At 37.6% G+C, this 21,636-nt stretch overlaps 3 protein-coding genes across 5 annotated transcripts; 1 reads left to right on the top strand and 2 right to left on the bottom strand.

Annotated features, from left to right (window-relative positions):
- Positions 1–2,244: 2,244 nt before the first annotated feature.
- On the bottom strand, positions 2,245–8,125 carry LOC132110219 (sterol-4-alpha-carboxylate 3-dehydrogenase, decarboxylating-like). Its single transcript, XM_059516814.1, has 8 exons — positions 8,050–8,125; positions 7,780–7,829; positions 7,273–7,434; positions 7,046–7,192; positions 6,354–6,482; positions 6,093–6,235; positions 4,123–4,225; positions 2,245–2,725 (listed from the first exon to the last, which is right to left on the bottom strand). Exons 1-8 carry the CDS (start codon positions 8,108–8,110, stop codon positions 2,393–2,395), a joined length of 1,128 nt encoding a protein of 375 aa, XP_059372797.1. The 5' UTR covers positions 8,111–8,125; the 3' UTR covers positions 2,245–2,392.
- A 773-nt stretch (positions 8,126–8,898) lies between these two features.
- Positions 8,899–10,767, top strand: cetn2 (centrin, EF-hand protein, 2). 2 transcript variants are annotated; one of them, XM_059516517.1, is made up of 5 exons: positions 8,899–9,047; positions 9,522–9,680; positions 9,855–9,983; positions 10,065–10,202; positions 10,307–10,767. In XM_059516517.1, the coding sequence occupies exons 1-5, from the start codon at positions 8,925–8,927 to the stop codon at positions 10,394–10,396; spliced, it is 639 nt and encodes a 212-aa protein (XP_059372500.1). In that variant the 5' UTR covers positions 8,899–8,924; the 3' UTR covers positions 10,397–10,767. The 2 variants fall into 2 exon arrangements, with proteins under 2 accessions (XP_059372500.1, XP_059372501.1); XM_059516518.1 differs by lacking the exon at positions 8,899–9,047 and adding an exon at positions 9,054–9,445 and having other exon boundaries at positions 10,307–10,765.
- A 1,023-nt stretch (positions 10,768–11,790) lies between these two features.
- gcna (germ cell nuclear acidic peptidase) lies at positions 11,791–20,612 on the bottom strand. 2 transcript variants are annotated; one of them, XM_059516515.1, is made up of 13 exons: positions 20,472–20,612; positions 19,541–19,683; positions 19,283–19,451; positions 19,137–19,203; positions 18,765–18,814; positions 18,617–18,683; positions 18,462–18,538; positions 17,690–18,046; positions 15,355–15,520; positions 15,115–15,259; positions 13,187–13,322; positions 12,910–13,114; positions 11,791–12,083 (listed from the first exon to the last, which is right to left on the bottom strand). In XM_059516515.1, exons 2-13 carry the CDS (start codon positions 19,628–19,630, stop codon positions 11,852–11,854), a joined length of 1,761 nt encoding a protein of 586 aa, XP_059372498.1. In that variant the 5' UTR covers positions 19,631–19,683; positions 20,472–20,612; the 3' UTR covers positions 11,791–11,851. The 2 variants fall into 2 exon arrangements, with proteins under 2 accessions (XP_059372498.1, XP_059372499.1); XM_059516516.1 differs by having other exon boundaries at positions 18,617–18,671.
- Positions 20,613–21,636: the final 1,024 nt, after the last annotated feature.

Raw genomic sequence — 21,636 nt, 5'->3', positions numbered from 1 at the left:
CTTTTATTTTGAATAGACCCAGATTTTACTTTCGTTAAAGCTGTGAATTCTGATAGAACTGATAGATAACACAGATTGACACTGAATCAAAAACTCACACGCTGTAGACTTTCGAAAGCAACGCCTGTCTACTAACTGCTTACATAAACTTGTCAATGATAACTCAGTGTTCATTGGAGGTGAACGGCTGAGTCAGGGTTTTTAAATGGAGACTGTGGGCCTCATCCAAACCACGCTGTCTCAAGTGTGTACAGTCTGTGTGTATATACAGGGTGTGTACAGTCTCTAGGATACTCACTAACCCAACAACCAGGCTTCTGCTGCCCTCAGACGCACTCACACCCCGTCAGCATGAGAGAGAGCTAACAGGCCTGGTGTGGTTTCACCAGGGGCTACACCTGGGACAGGAACAGGTTTGACGACTGTGAGTCACAGCGATAGCGATTCATATCTGTGAGAGGAGAATCTCAGCCATCTGAACAACACCCCCACCTCCCATCCAACGCCTGCAGGAGGAATTGCAAAAATGCAACATTAGTGAAACATTGCTGTCATGTCTTTTGTGCAAGATAAAATGCATCACTAATGGGTGGCTGGCTTGAAATAATAATAGTTCTCTTCATATGCGACTGAAGTTGTTAGATTTTGTAGAGGAGGTGGAAGTGGACAGAGAAAAATAATTACCAATAATTACTCTTAACAGATGCAAGAGGGATCATATGTCATTATGATTACTTTTCTAATTACAAGCAATAAACCTCAAGAAGCCATGGTTTACAGTGAATTTATGACAGCTAAGAGACATTTTTAAGCACGACGTGAAAGCGGAGTGCCCACAACCCTAAAAAAATTTATTCACTGTAAGCCACAGCTTCAAGGGGATTATTGCTTTTATAAAACGGTTATTCCATATACGTAGTAAGGTTTCACAGAATAAAACAGAGCAAATAACGTGAAATGATATTAATAAAAACAGTACTCATTTGCTAAACAATGTAGTTCTTCAGAAACAGTTGTGGTTCCAACAAAGTGGTTGCCGAGCAACACACAGAAGTAAACAAAGGTGTATTTGTAGAATAATTTACAACAGCTTGGAACTTGGCTCAGCCAATCAGAATCAAGGACCGGAACTATTCGTTTTATAATTGGAATTTTGTTAATTAAAAATACTTAATGCAGTAACTGATAGCAAGGTAACTTTAATTGTACTGCTAAAAGAAAATATTCCTTCCTTTTCCCTAATAGAATATCCTGTGAAAATTCTGTCACCTTACTCACACTCATGTGATTCCAAACTCATAAAACGTTTGTTCATCTTCAGAACACGATTGATGATATTCTCTCTTCACTTTTGGTCATTGTTCATTGAAAATCTGCAAATCTAAAATTTCAACACTTCACCGTGTTGAAGTATAAAAATCATGGTCAATGTAATACATATCAATCCATATTCATAAACCATGAATTCATATGGATTATATTTACACTTTTTGTGGCATCAGTGCTTTTTGTGGAATGGAATGTTTCTTATAGTTTTTTGATGAAAACATGAGGGGAGAGAGTAAATGAAGACAGAATTTTTTTTAATCTTTGTAAATTATCTCTTAAATTACATAAATATAGTTGAAGTAAAAAGTTTACATACACCTTGAAGAATCTGCAAAATGTAAATTATTTTGCCAAAATGAGGGATCACACAAAATGCGTGCTATTTGGTACTAACCTGTATTAGATACTTCACATAAAAGTTGTTTAAATAAAGTACACAAGAAAAAACAATAGTTGAATTTATAAAAATGACCCCGTTCAAAAGTTTTCATCCCCTTCATTCTTAATACTGTGCTGTTACCTAAATGATCCACAGCTGTTTTTTTGTTTTGTTTTTTTGTTAGTTGTTTGTAAGTCCCTTGTATGTCCTGAACAGTTCTTGCCTGCTGTTCTTCAGAAAAATCCTTCAGCTCCCACTAATTATGTGGTTTTCCAGCATTTTTGTGTATTTGAACTCTTTCCAACAATGACTCTTTGATTTTGAGATCCATCTTTTCACACTGAGGACAACTACTTTACATAAGTAAAACGGGAAGCGAATTCCATTTCATTTAAAGTCTCCAAAAAAAGGAACATGACACCATTAGAAAATGTATTTGACATTTATACTGCAAAGTTTCGAAAAACTGAACAGCTGTTCCATCAACTATGAATTCTTTTGAATGTCTGAATTCAACAACACTGTTGAGCTGCATGACGTTACATCCTGGTAAAAAGGTGCATTTAGAATAGGAGTGATTAAGTGCATTGTTAATAGTGCCTAGTAAACAATGGTAATCCAACAGATACATGAAAGGCTCATATTGCAGTTCAGCAAACAGTAATCTATGTCTTGACTTTGGTGTTACGCTCCCTTCCGCAGATGTGGGTAGCTCTCCACAGTGCGCACTATTGCCTCTCGTAAAGGCACCAGGGGCTGGTAACCCATGTCTTTCTTGGCCCGAGCGCAGCTGTAGTAGTGGTGGGTGCCAGCCAGAGCGACTCTCATAGGGGTGAAGGTGGGCTTGATCTGGATCAGCGGTCGCAGCAGCACAGCCATCAGCCACAGCAGCAGGGCTATCCCATACACCAGTGTGTAGGGCAGGTAATATCGAGGAGCACTGTAGCCCAGACCCTCCAGAATCTGTGACATGAAGTCCCAGAAACGCACCGGCTCATCCTTGGTTATGTGGTAAGCCTGTTAATATGAGAACACTGAAAGTGAAACTTTTGCTTCAGCTTGGTTTAAATCATTGGTCTCAAACTCAATTCCTGGAGGGCCACAGGTTTGCAAAGTTTTGCTCCAACCCTAATCAAACACACCTGATCCAGCTGATCAAGGTAACTTCCAAGCAGCGGGTGTGATGTAGAGCTGTGGCCCACCAGGAGCTGAGTTTGAGACCACTGGTTTAAATGGTTGTAAAAGCTAAATTAAACTTGAAGTGAAATCTTATTGGCAGAGGAGAGCTGGTTAATTACTCACAAATTATAATCCAATACTGATTCCAAATTACATGACAAAAAGTGTAGTTAGTGAAGTAATCCATTACATTACACATTTTAGGTCATATAATCAGACTACTTTTGACCCATCTCGTTTATTACATTGATTTAAATTAGTGCTATCAAATGAATAAATCACATCCAAAAGTTTTTGTTTACATAACATATGAGTGGACTGTTTAGATTTATTATGTATGTATATATAAATACACACATGCATGCATATTTTTAAGAAAAAAAGTGTTGTTTATATATTAAATATATTTTATATAATAGAAATTATATGAATATAAATATACACACATACTGTATGTGTGTGCTTATATAAACATAATAAACATACACAGTACACACACATATATTATGTGAACAAAAACTTATTTTGCATGCAATTAATCATTTGACAGCACTAATTTAAGTATAATAATCTTGTACCATATTGATATAAACATACAGAGATATTCCATTCATTGTTATTAACAATATGAAGTGCACTAAAACTTTACATGTCAATGCATCTCAAACTGGGGGTTGTGGAGCAACTGCAGGGGATCTGAGAGTTTAATGAACACATTTTCAAACAGAGAAAGTGCTGCTATGTCAAGGTTGCTGGCAAGGCTTGCGGCAGCATTTTTGCTCTGTAATGTTCAATGAACCATTACTTAATGGCTTTAGCTCCTGAGGTTTGTGGATACTGACACAGTTTCGGCTGGCTTAGATGAAAAAACACTAACCCAACCGTGCCAAGCTCCTATTGGCCATCTCACATCTTACAAAAACCAGCTTTTGAATTTTTAACACATTTTCTAAAGCAGTTTTCAATTTTCCAAAACTGATTAATTACATGACAAAACACAAGGTCTCTAAGGATGTGCTGAAAAAAAATGTGACTGCAAACTCCTATGAGAGATTTGAGTGTTTCTGTTATTAATGTATTTCCCTGAAAATGGAAAACCAAAACTTGATGCATCATTCAAGTGGATTGTGTACACATCACACACACACACACACACGTGGGATCTACGAATGTACGTCTAGAAACATCTCTCGCTCATTCAGTTTCTCTCAAACTCTTTCACACACATTCCATACCTGACCGCAGAGCGGAGAATCAGCCTTGAGGTGTTCAGCTGCTAAAATATGCCCATGAACTACATTCTCCACGAAGGTGAAGTCCACAAGATTGGATCCATCTCTAAAGAGCAATCCAGCATTAGACAGCACTTGATTTTCAGATTCAATTTTTAATTTAAAACAAGGACATCCAACAAACAATGAACCGTCACTGATCAGACTGAATTTGTACAGATTTTCACAAGATGCTTTCTGGATCCTTCTCAAAACATGCTGCAGAACATGACCATCAGGTTTTGTTCATGCTAACTTGAATACTGCCATTAAAACAGAGGAGTCCAGTCCTGCTCCTGGATGGCCACGTCCTGCAGAACTCAGCTCTAACTCACTGGTCTGGAAGTTTCTAGTAACCCTAAAGGCCTCGATTGGCTGATTGAGGTGTGTTTCACTGGGGCTAGAGCCAAGACGCCTTCCAAGAGCAGGACTGGACAACTATGCATTGAAGCAAAAGGACTGCTAGAAAAAAAAAAGAAAAGAAGTACTTTTAGTCAAAACACATTTAACCCTATGGGCCTCTTTGGACATTTTTGACCGAAAAAATGTGTATTTCAAAATTCTAAAAATTGTGGATTCATCGGAATGAGATGACACGTTGTGACTTGTGTCACATTAGCTATGTGAACACACACCAAAAAATAATGGACATGACTCAGATATGTTAAAAGCTCAAAAAAAAAAAAACACACTTGGCTCCTTCACAGTCAAAAATGACAGAAAAAGGAAATGAATGAAAAAAAACAACAACAAACAAACAGGAAATCTCAGAGAATCTTCTGGTGGTACAAACTACTAATCAGCCACTGTGCAGAACAAAAGAGCACAGCAATTTTACTCTGTTTCAACATGAATTTTTTTTTTTTTAAATAAGTACATAATTAAATCAATAGAAATATAGTAATTCTAATGGAAAAAAAATGCTCTTTATAATTTTATAAATATTGCATAGTATCATAAAATCCTCTCAAAATTCTAAATAATAATAAAAAAATTATTATTTAACAAAAATAAATTACACTGATTTTCCTGAAAAAAAGAAAGTAACATTTCAAGGCTTCGGTCACTTTTGACATTTTGACTTTTCATGTAGACAGATAACAGTAAACTTCAGCTGAGTTTTCAAAGCTAGGGTCAAAATGTATTATTATTATAATTTAATAGATTACATCCATTTGGAAAATCACCAACTTGTCATTGCCTCCACCCAGACTCAAGTGTAGCTCTGTCACTGGGCTGAACACAGACTGTCTTCTTCACTACATCACTGGGTAAGAAAACACATCTACAGTAGGTAATAACAGTTCAGTTGGGTTCTGGTGCAATACTCTGGGAACCTTTTTTTTTTTTGACTCTGAGAACAATATTCTTTATTGATATTGTCAGTTATTCTCCTTCTATGTTAACTAATATTATCTCCTGGTGGAATGACCTGCCCAACCAGCAAAAAACACATCTCTTTCCTAAAAATAAAAGTAGAATTGCACTCTATTCATTTACTAACTGCTTGTTTTCTTAAAAAAACTAAAAAAACTAAAATAATGCTAGCTTCTCTATTCTTTTTGTATTCTATTTGTTTTCTTGTATTTATTATATAATTAACAAAAAGCAAAAAAAGGCCTCTAACACTAGCTTGTGCTATTCTTTTTCTATTCTATGTTTTCTTTTTATTACATAATTAAAATATTTTTAGAAAGTCTTGTTACGTGTACTGCTACTTGCTTGCTTATCATTGCTCTTTTGTTGATTTTGATTGCTTTATTTGTAAGTCGCTTCCATCTAAAGCGTCTGCTAAATGACTAAGTGGCACTTCACGTGGAAACGATTGCTGACATCCAGACAGTGTATCCGGTAACAGAGCGTCACCTTGTGGATCAAACGAGTCTCTGCAGCTCTGTTCTAGACCTTTGTAGCAGAATGCCACGGTCGCTCACCCGATGATGAACTTCATCTTTCCTCTGCGGGCCGTATCTACCAGGATGGGCACCAACTGAGGGTCCCGGGGTCCAAAGATGCCATGGGGTCGAATAGCAACAGTGAGGAAACCCTTGTCTTTACTGCAGGCCTCCAACACCAGCTGGAACAGAGAGCGATGATTGTAATGCACATCAAGCTAAATTAACTTCACTTAAATTCATTTGAGAAGAGAGCAGAAGAGAGGGAGATGAAATGCTATTGATATGATTCGTACCCACCATTTCCTGCTGGATTTTAGTCTCTGTATAATAATCAATTGGCTTTTTTGCGTAAGGCAGATCCTCTCTCCCATTCATGATGTCAGTTCCTTCAAACACCACACTAGAGCTGCTGGTCAATATCAACTTCTGCAAAAACATCATGAACACCAACAACATGAAGGAATATTCTCAATTAGCACAGAAAATCGTTTTAAATCCCTCGCTGAACAGAGATGAAGCAGAAACCCCTTGATGAATATTGTTTCAAATTTTAACAGTGTTAAATGTATCAATTCAATGTATGACAATACTTTAGCATGAAGGAACTTACATTCCAAAACCATTCAAAAATAGTTTTACAGAGTACAGGGTTTGTAAGGTTTTTTCTTTATACATTATATATATTTTATATATTCATTTAAAAGTAGTCTATTGTTCACTGTGGTTACATTTACTTAATCAAAAAGACAGTAATATTGCGGAGATATTAGTACACTTTATTATTACCATTACTCCGGTCTAATATGCTGATTTGCTGCTCAAGTACCATTTCTGATTATTATCAATGTTGAAAACAGTTATGCTGCGAAAACGTTCGATCCCATCCTTGTAGAATAAGTGTCCTTTTATTTATTTTATGTCCCTGACTTTGAGGTTTTGAATAGAAGTGTGTATTTACTGTCCCATCGGCTGACACGCATGATTCGTACCTGTACTCCTGCCTCGTGACAGGCCTGTATGACAGTCCGTGTCCCATCGATATTAACTCTGTGGAACAGAGCGCGGTCATCGCTGGCTGGAGCAGGTGAAGCACAGTGAAACACTACAGACACTTCTCTCAAAGCCCCCAGCACGGCCTGAACAAGACATCAGGAGGACAAGCATCAGAAGACCGTGTCAGACTGATTCTGCCTGATCTAAACTGAACAGTCCTCACCTGTCTGTCACACAGGTCCCCTCGGTGAAACACCACTCCTGGAAGATCATAGGCCTGTCTGATATCAAACACATTCACGGTGTATCCTCTGTCCACCAGACGCTCCACGAGGTGCCTGCCCAAAAACCCAGATCCTCCAATGACAGCACAGCGCTTGCTGCTCTGCAGGTGTTCAACAACATCAAAACAAGCTGGAGTTATTCTCACTGTCCCTTGTCTGGCAGAAGAACATATCTACAAACCATGTAGAGCTTTTAACACTGATAGACATAGGGCAGAAAATACAAGCATGCACAAAGGACAAAAAATATATAGAAAAGGAAATGGGATGTGTTGTGACCAGTGTGCACTGCATATGTATAAATGCACAGTATGGAAACTGTGGAAATTTAAATGGAAATCAAAAGTGCATTGATATTAATATGTTGTCACAATACTGCGCATGCGCGAATACGTGCAGGTAACAGAGAAAGGTGTTTTAAGTGTAACTACTATAAAGTTACTCGCTGCTCTCATACGAGTCGCCATGTGTGGATCTCTCAGCTCCCGACAGCAGTCTACAGATTAATAAACAATATTAATAATAGCTGTTTAATTAGAGTTCAAAACCATGTGACTATAAACTATTTGCCGAACAGTATTTTCTAAAATTGTAGCTTTTAATCTGATTGAACTGTTCACTGAAACCAAATTTACTTTTACGGTCTAGTTACGTTCGAAGCACAATATATAAATAGTTTGTTTTTTTACTGTAAAGTTCAGTTAAGCAGCACTCACCTGTATATCTCACACTAGGGCTACAGCATTGATTGATTACAAAGAAAACACGCAGAGCCATATGAGCAGAGAGCGGAGGGAGCTCTGATTGGTCGACCCAACTATCAGGAATCAACCTGACAAGTGAGTCTAACCAATGAGAGAAGGGCTACGTCAAAGAGCGCCACTACGCCAACCAATCAGTAAAACGAACTCACATCACCTTGACATCACCACGCCTATGTACGCCTTTTTCTTTTACTGTCTATGCTTTTTATCATATACAGTAAAAGCTTTTTATACAGTCTATGTGTACAACCCTTCATGTGATTTTGATTTTTTGTGAGTTTATTTATTTGGTATATTATAGGAAAATTTAAGGTAGACCTTTATGAGATATGCAAACAACAAAACGTAAATAACAACATGTCAAATTTGTCAATTTCATACAAAATGACTGGTTGAATTCCAAAACCATGCTACTTTATTTCTGCTGTGTAAATATCATAGATATATACACTAGATATCGCATTGGGATATATGTCTATTTGTAAATATAAGACAATGCTATGAAGATAGCATGGTAGTAAGGGAAGTTGTTATTATTATCCACTGTCTGTGTAACTAGAAATATCATACAATCAGAACTGGATGCGGCGAAAGATGACTGTGTATGGTTTAATACGTGTTTATGTTTAAAAATAAAATAAATAATATAGTCTCAAGTTTTGGAATAAAAATAGACATGAATTGGATACTACTTTATCATCGCAGTTTGTTGTTTAAAGAAGCGTTAAAATCCGGGAAAGAACCTTCTGTACGACATTGCGAATCTTATTTATTCTTAGTGATTATCCGGAAGTTGCTATCTGTAGCGTCTGGAGCAATTATTATTCATGAGCCAAGCTTTCGGTCTACGTCTTCCTTTCATCCAATCAGTTTGGTCTACTGACCGAGCGTCACAGAACGTAATTAATATTCATGAGCTCCATTGGTCTACTCTTCTCCAGGTTAAGATGGTAAGTCACGACGAACGCCACAATGTCCCGATTTATGCTATGTTTCCATTTTTTGTGTGTGCTTTTATTTTAAATGCTGTCACTCTCTTTTAGCGAACGTTTAATTGTCATTACACTGAACATTTCTCTTTCAGATTGGTGTTATCTACGTAATCACGTTATTTCTAGCGGTCTTTCCCTCTCATAGAAAAAATAAAAACAGAGAAAACTGTCAACAGGGCATTAAGGAGTGAATGTACAACCACGGCTGAATAAAGGCTAGTGATATTTAAAAGCAGAGAATTGTATCGTCCGCTTATTCTCTATTCTGCCTAATAATATTACTCCAGCTCGGTTTATAGATTACGAGGACTGTCTAATATATGTTTGCGTTATGTCTTGTATTCTTCATTTAAATGGTAATGTCCACTGCATTGACCTGCTCTTGTTTTTATTATGGTTCCATTCTGTTCTGTTCTGTTCTGTATAACACAGGCCTCTAGTCCCAAAAGACCCTCTCTGGGGGCAGTAGCTCCTCGTAAGAAAGCCAATCTAAAGTCTGAACTGACAGAAGAGCAAAAACAGGAGATCCGAGAGGCGTTTGAGCTCTTCGACACCGATGCTTCTGGTTATATTGAGGTGAAGGAGTTAAAGGTGAGATGTAACGCCATGAACACAGCTTGAGCAGTTTTACATGAGGGGTCTAAAGCCCAATACAAATCTTTATGATGATTGGATAACATGCAAAATCAATTCAGACTTTCGGACTTCATCTTCAGATCTGTTTATGATGTGCTTATGTCAAACTGTCTGAGATTTATGCTCCAGGTGGCCATGAGAGCGCTGGGCTTTGAGCCTAAAAAGGAGGAAATCAAGAAAATGATCGCAGAGGTTGATAAGGATGCTACTGGAAAGATCTCTTTCGGTGATTTTATGACAGTGATGACCCAAAAAATGGTAAGAATGAACTCTGAAGATGTATATTTTTTATTGAATTGAAAAATGGAGTTATTCCAGTCGTATTACTGAAATCTTAAGGCTGAAAAGGACTCCAAGGAAGAAATTCTTAAGGCCTTTCGGCTGTTTGACGATGACGAGACTGGAAAGATATCCTTCAGGAATCTAAAGCGAGTGGCCAAAGAGCTTGGGGAAAACCTGACCGACGAGGAGCTGCAGGTACAAGAGCAATCACTAAAACCTCCTCGTGATCTGTGATAGGAGATGATGGATTCTCTCCAAAAACCTCTGAGTTTGAAAACCCTCATTTTTCACGTCTTTAGGAAATGATCGATGAAGCAGACCGAGATGGTGATGGAGAAGTTAACCAGCAGGAGTTTCTTCGCATCATGAAGAAAACGAGTTTGTACTGAATGTTGTCAGAAGCACATGTGAAATATTCATTTCTGTTTTATTTATTTTTTTATGATTTTGCTGTTTTATGCACCGTACCATTCCAAAACCGTGATGCCTGTCAGCCCCATCGGTGGATTCAGATCCGTGTGGGTTTGCCAAACAGCCAAACGTCGATTGTTTACACTCTATATTCTCAAGACTTATCAGTCCAAATATAAACAGTAGCACAGGCTTGTAGTTAATGCATCATATATGCATGCACTGAAATATTGTGTGACTTTGTCATAATATGGGTAAATCTCACTTAGAAAGCAAATGTTTTAGCGGCAGATTTCAAAATAAATAATAAAAAAAGCTTATTTGGATTGTGACATTTTCATGACAACTAATTTTCACGGACCCCTGATAAAATATAAAAACACTGCCAAAACTATTATATATATGTATAAACATTCTTATAAAAAAACACAAAAGTAAAACCGACTGCTTTCTTTCCCAGAATCACTCATATATATATATATATATATATATATTAGGTTTCTTCCTTATGTTTCGGTTTGTCTGAACAGCCATGTTTCTCTGTGCCTCAGCTTCTTTGAACATTTCTGCAGTTTTAGTGAATACATACTGTGATCCTGTGCTTGTATTTATCCTTTGTGTCTCTTTATGCACCGTCTTTGTATTTAAGTACACTTGACATGCTATTGAAGTATTCTAAAAAATAATAAACTGTATCGAGCAGCCATTATCGAGATGATTGGTGATTTATTGCCTCTCTCGGTTTCCCCAGTTTAACTTGAATAATGCATAACAAACGATCCTTCTCTTCTTACGCAGAGTGAGATAAAACATTTTGACTTCCACAAACAAGAGTGGAATTGAACTACAATAAATCTGGTCTTCACATGTGCTTGAGATATATCGTTAGGAGGAAATTAATACTTGTATTAATTTATTACGTATAGGTTTGACATGATAGCCACAGTAAAACCTATACATTATTAGAAATTAAAATCATGTTCTTCAGTAAATGTAAAATGTAAGTCCTAATTTGGCTTCCACAAAAACATTAATCAGCACAAAAGTTTTTAACATTTATAATAATAATATTAAATGTTCTTTAGTGTATTTTGAGATTCAGTAGCATGCACAAAATAAATTGAAAAAAATGAATTTAATATCCAAGTTGTTTATTCTGAAGGGGAAAAAAAACAATTAAAACACAAGATGATTTAGCTAACAAACACAAATATATATATATATATATAAAAAAAGGAACACACAATGGCTGAAAGAGGTTGATCTTTAGTAAACAAACATGTGAAAATGCCTCATATATCCTTTAACCATAAATAAAACCGTATCACAGTATAACAACAGGTCCACAAAAGTCTGTTTCATGTCCAGTAAGTTGATCGTTCATCTGAACAGAAAGCGAAGCAGCAGTGGAGATGGTCTGAGGTCTCTGTGACTCAGCTCTGACTGAGCCGGGTTTTGCTGGAGAAGTCTGCGCTGAGTTTGCGCATAACTTCTGCGTGACTCTGTCCTGCCAGGTCCTGTCTCACGGAGCTGTAGTTCTCCTTCACGAAGGAGGCGAAGGCTGTGGGCGCCCGCGGCTTTGAGGGGGTCAACAACACCAGCTGCCCAGTGCACAAAGCACACACAAACTTGGTGGTGTCCAGGGACTTGGAGTGACGGCCGATCCTGTGAGGGATAGAAACACTGACTGTTAGAGACAGAGAGTTATTGTTAAAGGTCTTGTCACATCATTCAATTCAATTACCGTACACTTTATTGTTGGAATTTCCTTTAAAATTTGTCTTGCATCTCAAAGCGTGTCTCACATTAATTAAGATCAACACAATAAACATAAACAATAAACACACAATACAAAAAACAACACAAAAATACACACACACCACCAGAGTGCATTAATATAGTTCTTTCTGTTGTGCTATAACTATAAATAACCCCTTCAAATACAACTCATTATATACACACGTTAAAAACACTTTAAAGAGACCGATGGAGATGATTGAGAAAGATGTTTTTCTGTTTTCAAGGGATGAATGCTGTTAAATTATACCAGTTTACAGGTTAGGGGTGGATAATTTTATAAATAAAATTTAATTTTATTAATCATGCAACAATACATATTTTACTGTATTAGTTTTCATTAACTATCATTGCCATTTAGATAATACATTTGTGTACTGCTCTTATGAATGTTTTTAGCATGATTAGTGAAGATGTAAATATTATACAGAATAAAATAGCATAGACTTCTTCATTGCTAGTGTTTGTGCATTTCGTTCTCTATCCTACTTGTTCTACAGATCTGTGTACTGGTGTTAAATGCTACTGTGTTTGATAGGGTTGATAACGTTTCCGACAGATACATTTTTGCATTGTAAAAAAAGCTAGACAGCATGGATATCTATTGAATTTCCTGGATTTTTGGCTGTAAAAGTTCACCAGACACTGGTAAATGTGACTGTATCTTAGATGTGAGGCCCAGTCCTGCACTCACGTGTTCTTGCAGCGGTTACACTGATAGTTGAACTTGTAGTTGATGTCGTAGCTGTGGCAGCGGGACACCATCGGTAGCTCAGGATGAGCCAGCATCGCTTTACGAGCATACAGTCTCCAGAACGGCCCGTGCCCATCACGAACGCTGTTTATTAGCCACGTGGCAGCGTGACACATTTCATGGACTAACGTATCTCGTAACCGATCTGTAATTGGAAACAGAGTTTATCGCAGAGTATGGGGAGCTAGGAGGATTGTAAAACTGTAATGACAAGCACCTGCAGAGTCACAAACTTTGACTGACAGCTCGATGCGGGCGTATCGCTCCCCAGAGCCACGCTCCTGACCGGAGATGCAGTATCCTGCTGTCTTGCGCATCTTCTTGTTCCACGTGACAGACATGTCAGCGGGAAGCTGAGGGGGGGGAATTTATATTGAATTACTTTTCTTTTGTTTGTTTTCCCAGAGGCAGAAACGGGCTTAAAGGGTTAGTTCACACAAAAATCAAAATTAGCCCAAGATTTACTTGCCCTCAATAAACTCACAAATGCTAGAATAAAAACAAAAAACTGCATGTTTATATCTCACAATTCTGAGAAAAAAAAGTCAGTTGTAAGATTAAAAGTCGCAATTACCCTGTTTTGGGGTAAAAAAAACTAAAGACTTGGGGTTGAACTAACCCTTTAAAAGGGGGGGTCATATGATGCTTTTTTAAAGATCAGTATTTTGTGTGAACCAACAACATGTATGTTAGACTTTAAACCATCTAAGCTCCTAAAAGAGGTGCTTCCAGAAGTCATAGATCCTCTTCTGACTATTATTAATTCCTCATTGTCATTAGGATATGTCCCCAAAACCTTCAAACTGGCTGTTATTAAGTCTCTCATCAAACAACCACAACTTGACCCCAAAGAACTAGTTAATTATAGACCAATCTCGAATCTCCCTTTTCTGTCCAAGATACTAGAAAAGGTGGTATCCTCACAATTATATTCCTTCTTAGAGAAAAATGGTATCTGTGAGGATTTCCAGTCAGGATTTAGACCGTATCATAGTACTGAGACTGCTCTCCTTAGAGTTACAAATGATCTGCTCTTATCATCTGATCGTGGGTGTATCTCTCTATTAGTTTTATTGGATCTTAGTGCTGCGTTTGACACAATTGACCACAACATTCTTTTGCATAGACTTGAATACTTTGTTGGCATCAGTGGAAGTGCATTAGCATGGTTTAAATCGTACTTATATGACCGCCATCAGCTCGTAGCAGTGAATGAAGATGTATCATATCGATCACAAGTGCAGTATGGAGTACCTCAAGGCTCAGTACTAGGGCCGCTACTCTTCAAAGAGGAACAGAGTCACCTGACAGACACAGTGATGAAGCTCGTATGTGTTTGCAGAACACAAGACACGGACGGTTAAGACAGCTGACTCCACTGTGTGACCCGGTCTCTCTCTCTCTCTCTCTCTCTCTCTCTCTCTCTCACACACAAAGCGATGCAAAAAACTCTGCATTTGAACATTCAATAGCAAGTAACTAACTAATAATAAAACATACTTAGCTGATTCAGAAGCAGCAGATTGCCTTAGCAAAGTTAGAATTAGATCCTCTCATAGGTTCACAAAACGGTCGTCCATAAAATGCATTGCTGTTCTGTTGCAAGTAATCTTAAAGATTACTAAATGCATCTACTTTCAGAAGCTCAAATAAAGTGCTTTTGCTTTCTCTTAGATACACACAGCATCTCCCTGACATGACTGCTTCAACACTAACTGTGTTACTGAAACCACACCTACTTTCTGTGTGTGAACATTTGGGCGGCATTACGCAAATCTTCCCACATAGTGATGTAGACATGTGGGGGCGTGTTTAAACGAGACATTTTAGGAGGGTGTAGCAGAGTCTTAACTTTGATAAAGAATATCTCTTTGGATTTGAGATTTTAGTCTTTGCGACTTCCGGGGTCTTATCTGTTCACAATCAGCTTGTAACACTCCAAGGAGAAAGAAAAACTTTAATCGCATCATATGACCCCATTAAATGGAAGTCTACAGAATTTTTCACCCACTGAAAAAAAAAAAAAAAATCATACATTAAAACAAATCCTAAGCCTAAATATCAGCAATTGTAATAGAGATGCTTGCCTGAGCAACAAACACCACTAAAGATTACTACCAATGTAATCGTAGGTTTCTTTTGTACCTTCCTGTCAAACACGCTGGTGTTGTAGAGCTGGAAGAGTTTGTTAGTGAGCTCCTCTTTGTTCTGTTTGAAGCTGCGGCTGTACGACGATCCAGGAACAGACAGAGACTGCAGGAAGCAGCCGGGAGTTTTACACACCACCAGTCTGACAAAATCAACAGCGGAACATGAATGTAAAAAGCCACATGGACAGGATGTGTGGGGTCTTTAGAGAGGAGCGGAGGGGTGACAGGACAGTACCTGCTGCTGGACACAGCTCTGGGCTCGGTCTGGCTCACTGGTCTGCTGCCGGGCGTCTGCTGCACTGGGGTGTGGCTTGTGGACGACCCTTTAACCGGTACAGGGTTCGTAGCTGTCTTACCCACAGCAGACGGTGTGGACAAACAGGGAGGACGACCTGTGGACTCTACATGGAGAGAGAAAGTGAACAGAAAATCAGATGTTCTTCTTTCTGTAGTTCAGATTTGGGCACAATATTTTCACCAGCCCCCAAAATAACAACAGCATTACAATAAGGTCATTGTAAACCCTAACCCCTTACATACAGGGTACAATGTGGCTAAAGGTGCCCCGAGGTAGATGGCACAAAACGTGGCCTAGCACTTTCCAAAACATCCGCTTTTCAAGATGCACGTGTATATTTGTCTGATCTTTGAGCGATCGCATGCAGCAGTGCAAAGATGATTCTGTGCTTGCTTGATCTAATATTTGATATTTTTTTAAATGTTGTAAATTTAAGTAGAAAATAAGAATTGCTAAAATCAATGGATATATTTTGAGATGATTACATGATTACTTACTAATAAATGTTACTACTGTAAATATATATTCAATTATTATTGGATCTCGAATACTTTCAAAATATTTAATTATAATTATTTTGTTTCTGTATTTTAAAATATATATTTTTCATATTAAAATATTTGAATGACACTATATGTATTGAAAAAACAACAACGTATTTTTTTAAATAAGCACAAATTAGTACAAACTTTGCTAAAGTGATTGTTTTGAATAAGTATTAACTTAGACATTATTAAAAAACAATTTTAGCTGAAGTATTTGTATTAATTACCATGTGCCTTTCACCCTGTGTGTGGTACATTACCCCCTGTGTGGGGTAAAAGACCCCTTTGCCACCTCAGACAATTATGATTTTTAAACAAAATAAACAACTATTTATTTTCACACTAAATCGGTTTCTCCATTAATGTTCAATACAACATGTATTTTTCTGCAACTATACATTTAAGGTGCAGTGAATGGCAAAAATATTTCTTAAGGTAGACCTTTAGCCCCGTTGTACCCTATATTACGCAGGCATCGAAAACTAACAGATAATTAAGATTTTCCATTAGCAAATCTATCTGGAAATTATGCAGCTCCATGACAGCTACTGATGCTGTATGATGATTTGTTTAGCATCTACAACGGATACGTCTGAGATTATCACAACTCATTCTCACAAACTGAAAACCCAAACATGTTATCAAATCAACTCTTCTTCTATCTTTAAGGATCTCTTTTTCATTTTAATCACCAATGCATTTCTTCCTGTTTCAGCTAGTTTAGTTATTTAACACCATTTCTGTCAGTAACATAAGTTGACAGCTACATCATTACTGATTAGTAGTAGTATATTTATCTAATGTCATGTCAGCATTTAAATCTATTTGCATGGCAAAAACTATTAAAAATACAAGTATAACGAATACAATAAAAACCAACAAACTAGTTATGGTAACACTTTATAATAGGGAACACTTATTCACTATTAACTACGAATAAGTTATAAATTCCTAATTTGCTGCTTATTAACAGTTAGTAAAGTGGTTGTTAGGTTTAGGTATTGGGTAGGATCAGGGATGTAGAATAAGGTCATGCGGAATAAAGCATTTATATGTGCTTAATTAGTACTAATAAATAGCTAATATTCTAGTAATATGCATGCTAATAGGTAACTAGTTAGGAGACCATTTACATTAAAATATGATAAAAATTCTCAAACTGTTTCTGACAAAATTAAACTTAACTATTGTAGTGAGTTCACTTCATAAAAGATTTCTCTACATACATTAAAAGCTGGACAGTCCAACAAACAGAAAGGGGAATCTTGCAGAACATGCATTCAGTAGAGTCTTCACCTATAAGCACAAATGCATGAGGAGGTCTTGTATGACCTGGTAAATACCACTTGATTTGTACATGCATCCCACTCGTTTTAAAATATATAATGATTAATAGTAGGTCTGATCTCTGAGTGAGGACATTATCTGCCCACTGCTCTGGGTGTGTGTTCACAGTGTGTGTGTGTGCACTTGTATGGGTTAAATGCAGAGCATCAATTCAGAGTATGGGTCACCATACTTGGCAAATGTCACTCTTTATTTGCTTTCCCTAAATTAAAAACAATGAATGCATGATTGTGTGTCAATGATGTAACAAACACCTTGTAAACTGTGTTTCTGTTTATACAGCACACAAACTTGCTGTAAAAATGTGCTTGTGAATCCTGAGATGGCCAATGTTGCCCACTTTTGGCCTCCAAACAAGACTGAGAGCATGTGAGCTGTACCTGGAGGTGGCTTTGGGCTTGCATGCGTTCTGCCTCGCAGGTTCTGATTCTGTCTGACCCGGTCCAGTAAGGACTGGAACTCCTCCTCAGAGCTGCACGAGTCCTCTGGACCGCCGTGTGTCGTCACAGTGACTGCTGGCGGGAGCACACAAGGCTTTACGTCCTCCTCTCTGCCTGCGCTCGTGGCCTGATGTTCCTCAGAAGGTGGACGGCTGAGTCTGGTCCTCCAGGTGCTCTTGATAACAGCGTCTCGGTCGTCATCACTGTCGCTCAGGAAGACAGGAGAATCACACAGAGATAGAGGCGGTTTCTCTGTCTTCTGAACTGATTTAGGAGTCCTAGCAGTCTTGGCTTTTCCTGTGCAGAAACAACATCACTTGCTGCATACCCCTTTTCCATCAAAAAAAGACACACACCTTGATCTGTCAGAGCAATCAAGTGTGTTTAGTGCATTTATACTAATGTATAGGGGTCTTAGGAGGTATAAACTGTTAGAAAACGGAATGTTACAACATTCTAAAATTCAAAAAATTTGTTGCAACATTCTGCTAAACAATGAGTATAGTGTCTACTTACGCATATATTAGCCTTGTGTATCACTTATTTCTAGGTCCTATAAATAATTAACTTAACCTACACTTTGCTGCTGAACCTGTTGTACACAATCAAGCCTTCTGCCCTCTGACTGATAGCTCATTCTTTGGTCTTTCATGTTTTAGTCTGTGAGCTAAACAATTTTATTTCATGGTGATAGACTCAAAGATAATCATACCTTTATGGACGGAAGGCTTCCTCTCAATGACGAAATCATCATCAGATGACATGCTGTCCACTATGAAGCGTTTCAAACTGGGGGGGGGGGTATAAAAACTGATGATCGATGGTAATAAGAAATATACAGAAGAACTTGATTAATCCAAAACTGACCAGTCATCACTGCTACTCACAGCCCGCGACTGGACTTTAGCCTTCGGGGTTTTCACTTGATTTAAAACTAGAAAAAACACAAACGTTGAGAACTGGGACACTCTCGAAATCAGTTTTCTGATTTAAAAGCCGTCGATGAAGGACTTACATGTTTCAAATTCATCATCACTATCTGAAGACAGAACTGGAATTGGTTCCCTGGGGGCGAGGAAAGGTATTTAGTTCATGTCAGGGTGTTGATGTAGGGACTAGATTTAATTAATAATAATAATTCCTTACATTTATATAGCGCTTTTCTAGGCACTCAAATCGCTTAACATAGTTAGGGGGTATCTCCTTATCCACCACCAGTATAATATATATATATATATATATATATATATATATATATATATATATATATAATAAAATTAAAGACACACAACTCAACTAAAAGTTCAAGAGTTACCCCCGAGATTCACAGCAGCTGATGAACATGAGTTTGTCATAATAACTATAAATTAAAAATCTCTATTCTGACCTTAGTTTCTGGGCAGCTGATGCAGACTGCTTCAATGTAGATTTGGGTGTAGCCTTTGCAGCAAGAACTAGTGAGGAAAAACATCCCAAACTCAAAAATGATTGTTAATAATGTAAGAATACATGCAAGAACAAACTGTCCCTTACATTTATCAAAGTCTTCATCATCTGAGGTCAACAGCGCATGTTTTTGTCGAGACGGACTCTCTTTCCCCGAGTCAGTGTCAGTCGGCAGTCGTCTGTGCACCGGATCTGTGCTTGAGGACTCATAACTGCCCCGCGCTGGACGTCTGGTCTTCTTCAAGCTCTTACGCAACTGAAACAACGGCAAGAGACAGGCTCTGATGAGACGTCTCGAGAGGAGTGTGATGTAAATGATGTACATGTATAATATAAGTATTACACCTTCTCTTCAGCTTCATCCAGACCACCATCTCGGTCCCAGCCCAGCTTCTCTGAGACTCTCTGAAACAGGGATACAGTGCCGGGATCCATCGCCAAGTGAAGTCCAGAAACTACTGATCAGCACCTGAGCACTGAAACAAAACCTGACCACACCATTAAATGCATTTACAAATGAAAACAATGCCAAACTGGACCGTCACAACTCGGATTGTTTGATTCTGAATCCGTGTTATACATGAGACTTTTCATCGGTTTACATCAGAACAGATTAAAGTTAATAAAATATTCAAAAGAATACAATCCAATAAACTCTGAAAATGTTAAAACTACAGTACTATAAAACAATATACTATAATAACTAAGCATTACAACTGGACACAATGCAATTAATCAAGCTAGTTTGCATAGTTTACCAAGATTATGCTTTAACTGCACGACTGTATGTAATACAATGCTGCCAAAAAAATTAATATAAATCCAATAATAGATAATGCAGTTAATATATGCTTAGCTAAAAAGAAATATACAACTGACAACATTTGTGAACGTGTAAAATCTACACACTTCAATCCCGTCTGATCTGGAGGGGTCCAGTGATCCTGGAGACCTTGATTAGTTTGTTAATGAGTGTTTAATCAGGACTGAAGCGAAACTCTTCAGTAGTAACGTTACAGAACTAGACACCCATGTAACGTTACTAACCTTTACACACCGGACTGTTAATGAGTACATCACTCATCATATCATAATGATGATAGATCACCAAATCATGCAATAAAATGAATATCTAACCTAAACTGGTTAACAGTTATATTTTTCGGTGTCTGTAATATCTCCTGGCGTCTAACTGAACAAGCGACCACATGACAAACGCACTTGCTAATAACCGGAAGTTTAGCTTTTGCCCAAATGTTTTGTTTGTTCAACATACCTGGTAACACTGAATTTGATATACAGCTCCTTCAATCAAATAAGCAGAACTTTAAACCACCAGCGACTGCTGCTAACAGCGTTCAAATTTCCCCAACCGGAACTTGTCATCTGAGAGAGAAACACAACTTCCGGTGTTACAGTAATATATTCGGTATTTGGTTCGGTTCATATATGAAATAAAGTCAATCTGGTCGTTAATAAGTAAAGCTGGTGATGCTGTTTGTGATGTTTAATCATCCTCTGCTGAGATCTCCACAGATTGAATGTCTTCTTCAGTCGTTTGTATTCATTCTCTCTGTCAGGTGGAATATTAAATACAGTAAATGAAGGTGTAGGGTGTGATTTGGGACAGTCTCTGAACACTGATCATTCACAATAGTTTGCAGTAAACTACTTTCTCGAAAACAAGCCAGATGCATCAGTTTCTATGGTTTAATGGAAAACAGTATGTTACTGTTTGAGATCATCAGAGTTTTAGTGTGTTAAAGTGCTCTGGAAATACAGATGAGTTGAGTTGACTCGAAGAGGAGTTCAAATAAGAGAGTGAAACTGAATAAAAAGACAAAGTCAAGAGAAATCATATAAGCCGAAGAAGTTGAAGGAAAAGAAAAAAGAACAAAAAGTCAAAGACGGAGAAGTCAAAGAAAAATAACTTGAAGAAGTCAAAATCAAGGAGCCAAGGAAGTCAAAGGATTTGAAGTCGCCGACAGCTTGACCTCCGATGTTCATCCCTCTCTTCTGTCACTGAGATTTAAGAAGTTTGGGACATCATGCTTTAATATCTGACAAACCAGATGGAAGAACTTAACGCATGGTTGTTTTGCTTAAAATGTACATCATTTTTTTATATCAACAAACTTGATACAGGCAAATCATCAACTCTGATGCAGTTTTAATGCTATGAAGTGGTCTAAACCATGACTGGTATTCCTCGCTGAAGCTGAAAAATGTGCACTCTATTAATTTTTTTATCGTTGTTTTACTTTTTTCTTAGGAAAAAAAAACCTTCTCTATTGTTTTTCTTGTCAGAACACTTGCATATTGCTCTTTTTTTGGCTTTGAATGCTTCTAATGAAGTTTAATCAATGGTGCTGCCTCTTTTCCAAAGACTCAACAGTGTCAGTGAAGAGCATGCCTCTAAATAAAGAGACTAAAGGCAAAAA

This window comes from Carassius carassius, chromosome 29, assembly GCF_963082965.1.
Source record: "Carassius carassius chromosome 29, fCarCar2.1, whole genome shotgun sequence".
NCBI classification, from domain to species: domain Eukaryota; kingdom Metazoa; phylum Chordata; class Actinopteri; order Cypriniformes; family Cyprinidae; genus Carassius; species Carassius carassius.
The sequence above is the reverse complement of the archived record's forward strand: the minus strand, read 5'-3'. Positions and strand labels throughout refer to the sequence as shown.

Coding starts and splice junctions, on each gene's coding strand:
- LOC132110219 (XM_059516814.1), bottom strand. CDS start 8,110: ATGGCTCTGCGTGTTTTCTTTGTAATCAATCAATGCTGTAGCCCTAGT. Junction 7,830..8,049: donor CCCTAGTGTGAGATATACAG/GTGAGTGCTGCT, acceptor ATTAATCTGTAG/ACTGCTGTCGGGAGCTGAGA. Junction 2,726..4,122: donor ATTCTCCGCTCTGCGGTCAG/GTATGGAATGTG, acceptor TCATATTAACAG/GCTTACCACATAACCAAGGA.
- cetn2 (XM_059516517.1), top strand. CDS start 8,925: ATGAGCCAAGCTTTCGGTCTACGTCTTCCTTTCATCCAATCAGTTTGG. Junction 9,681..9,854: donor TTGAGGTGAAGGAGTTAAAG/GTGAGATGTAAC, acceptor TTTATGCTCCAG/GTGGCCATGAGAGCGCTGGG. Junction 9,984..10,064: donor CAGTGATGACCCAAAAAATG/GTAAGAATGAAC, acceptor TGAAATCTTAAG/GCTGAAAAGGACTCCAAGGA.
- gcna (XM_059516515.1), bottom strand. CDS start 19,630: ATGGATCCCGGCACTGTATCCCTGTTTCAGAGAGTCTCAGAGAAGCTG. Junction 18,815..19,136: donor TCAGCTGCCCAGAAACTAAG/GTCAGAATAGAG, acceptor CCTCGCCCCCAG/GGAACCAATTCCAGTTCTGT. Junction 15,260..15,354: donor AGAGCTGTGTCCAGCAGCAG/GTACTGTCCTGT, acceptor TGATTTTGTCAG/ACTGGTGGTGTGTAAAACTC.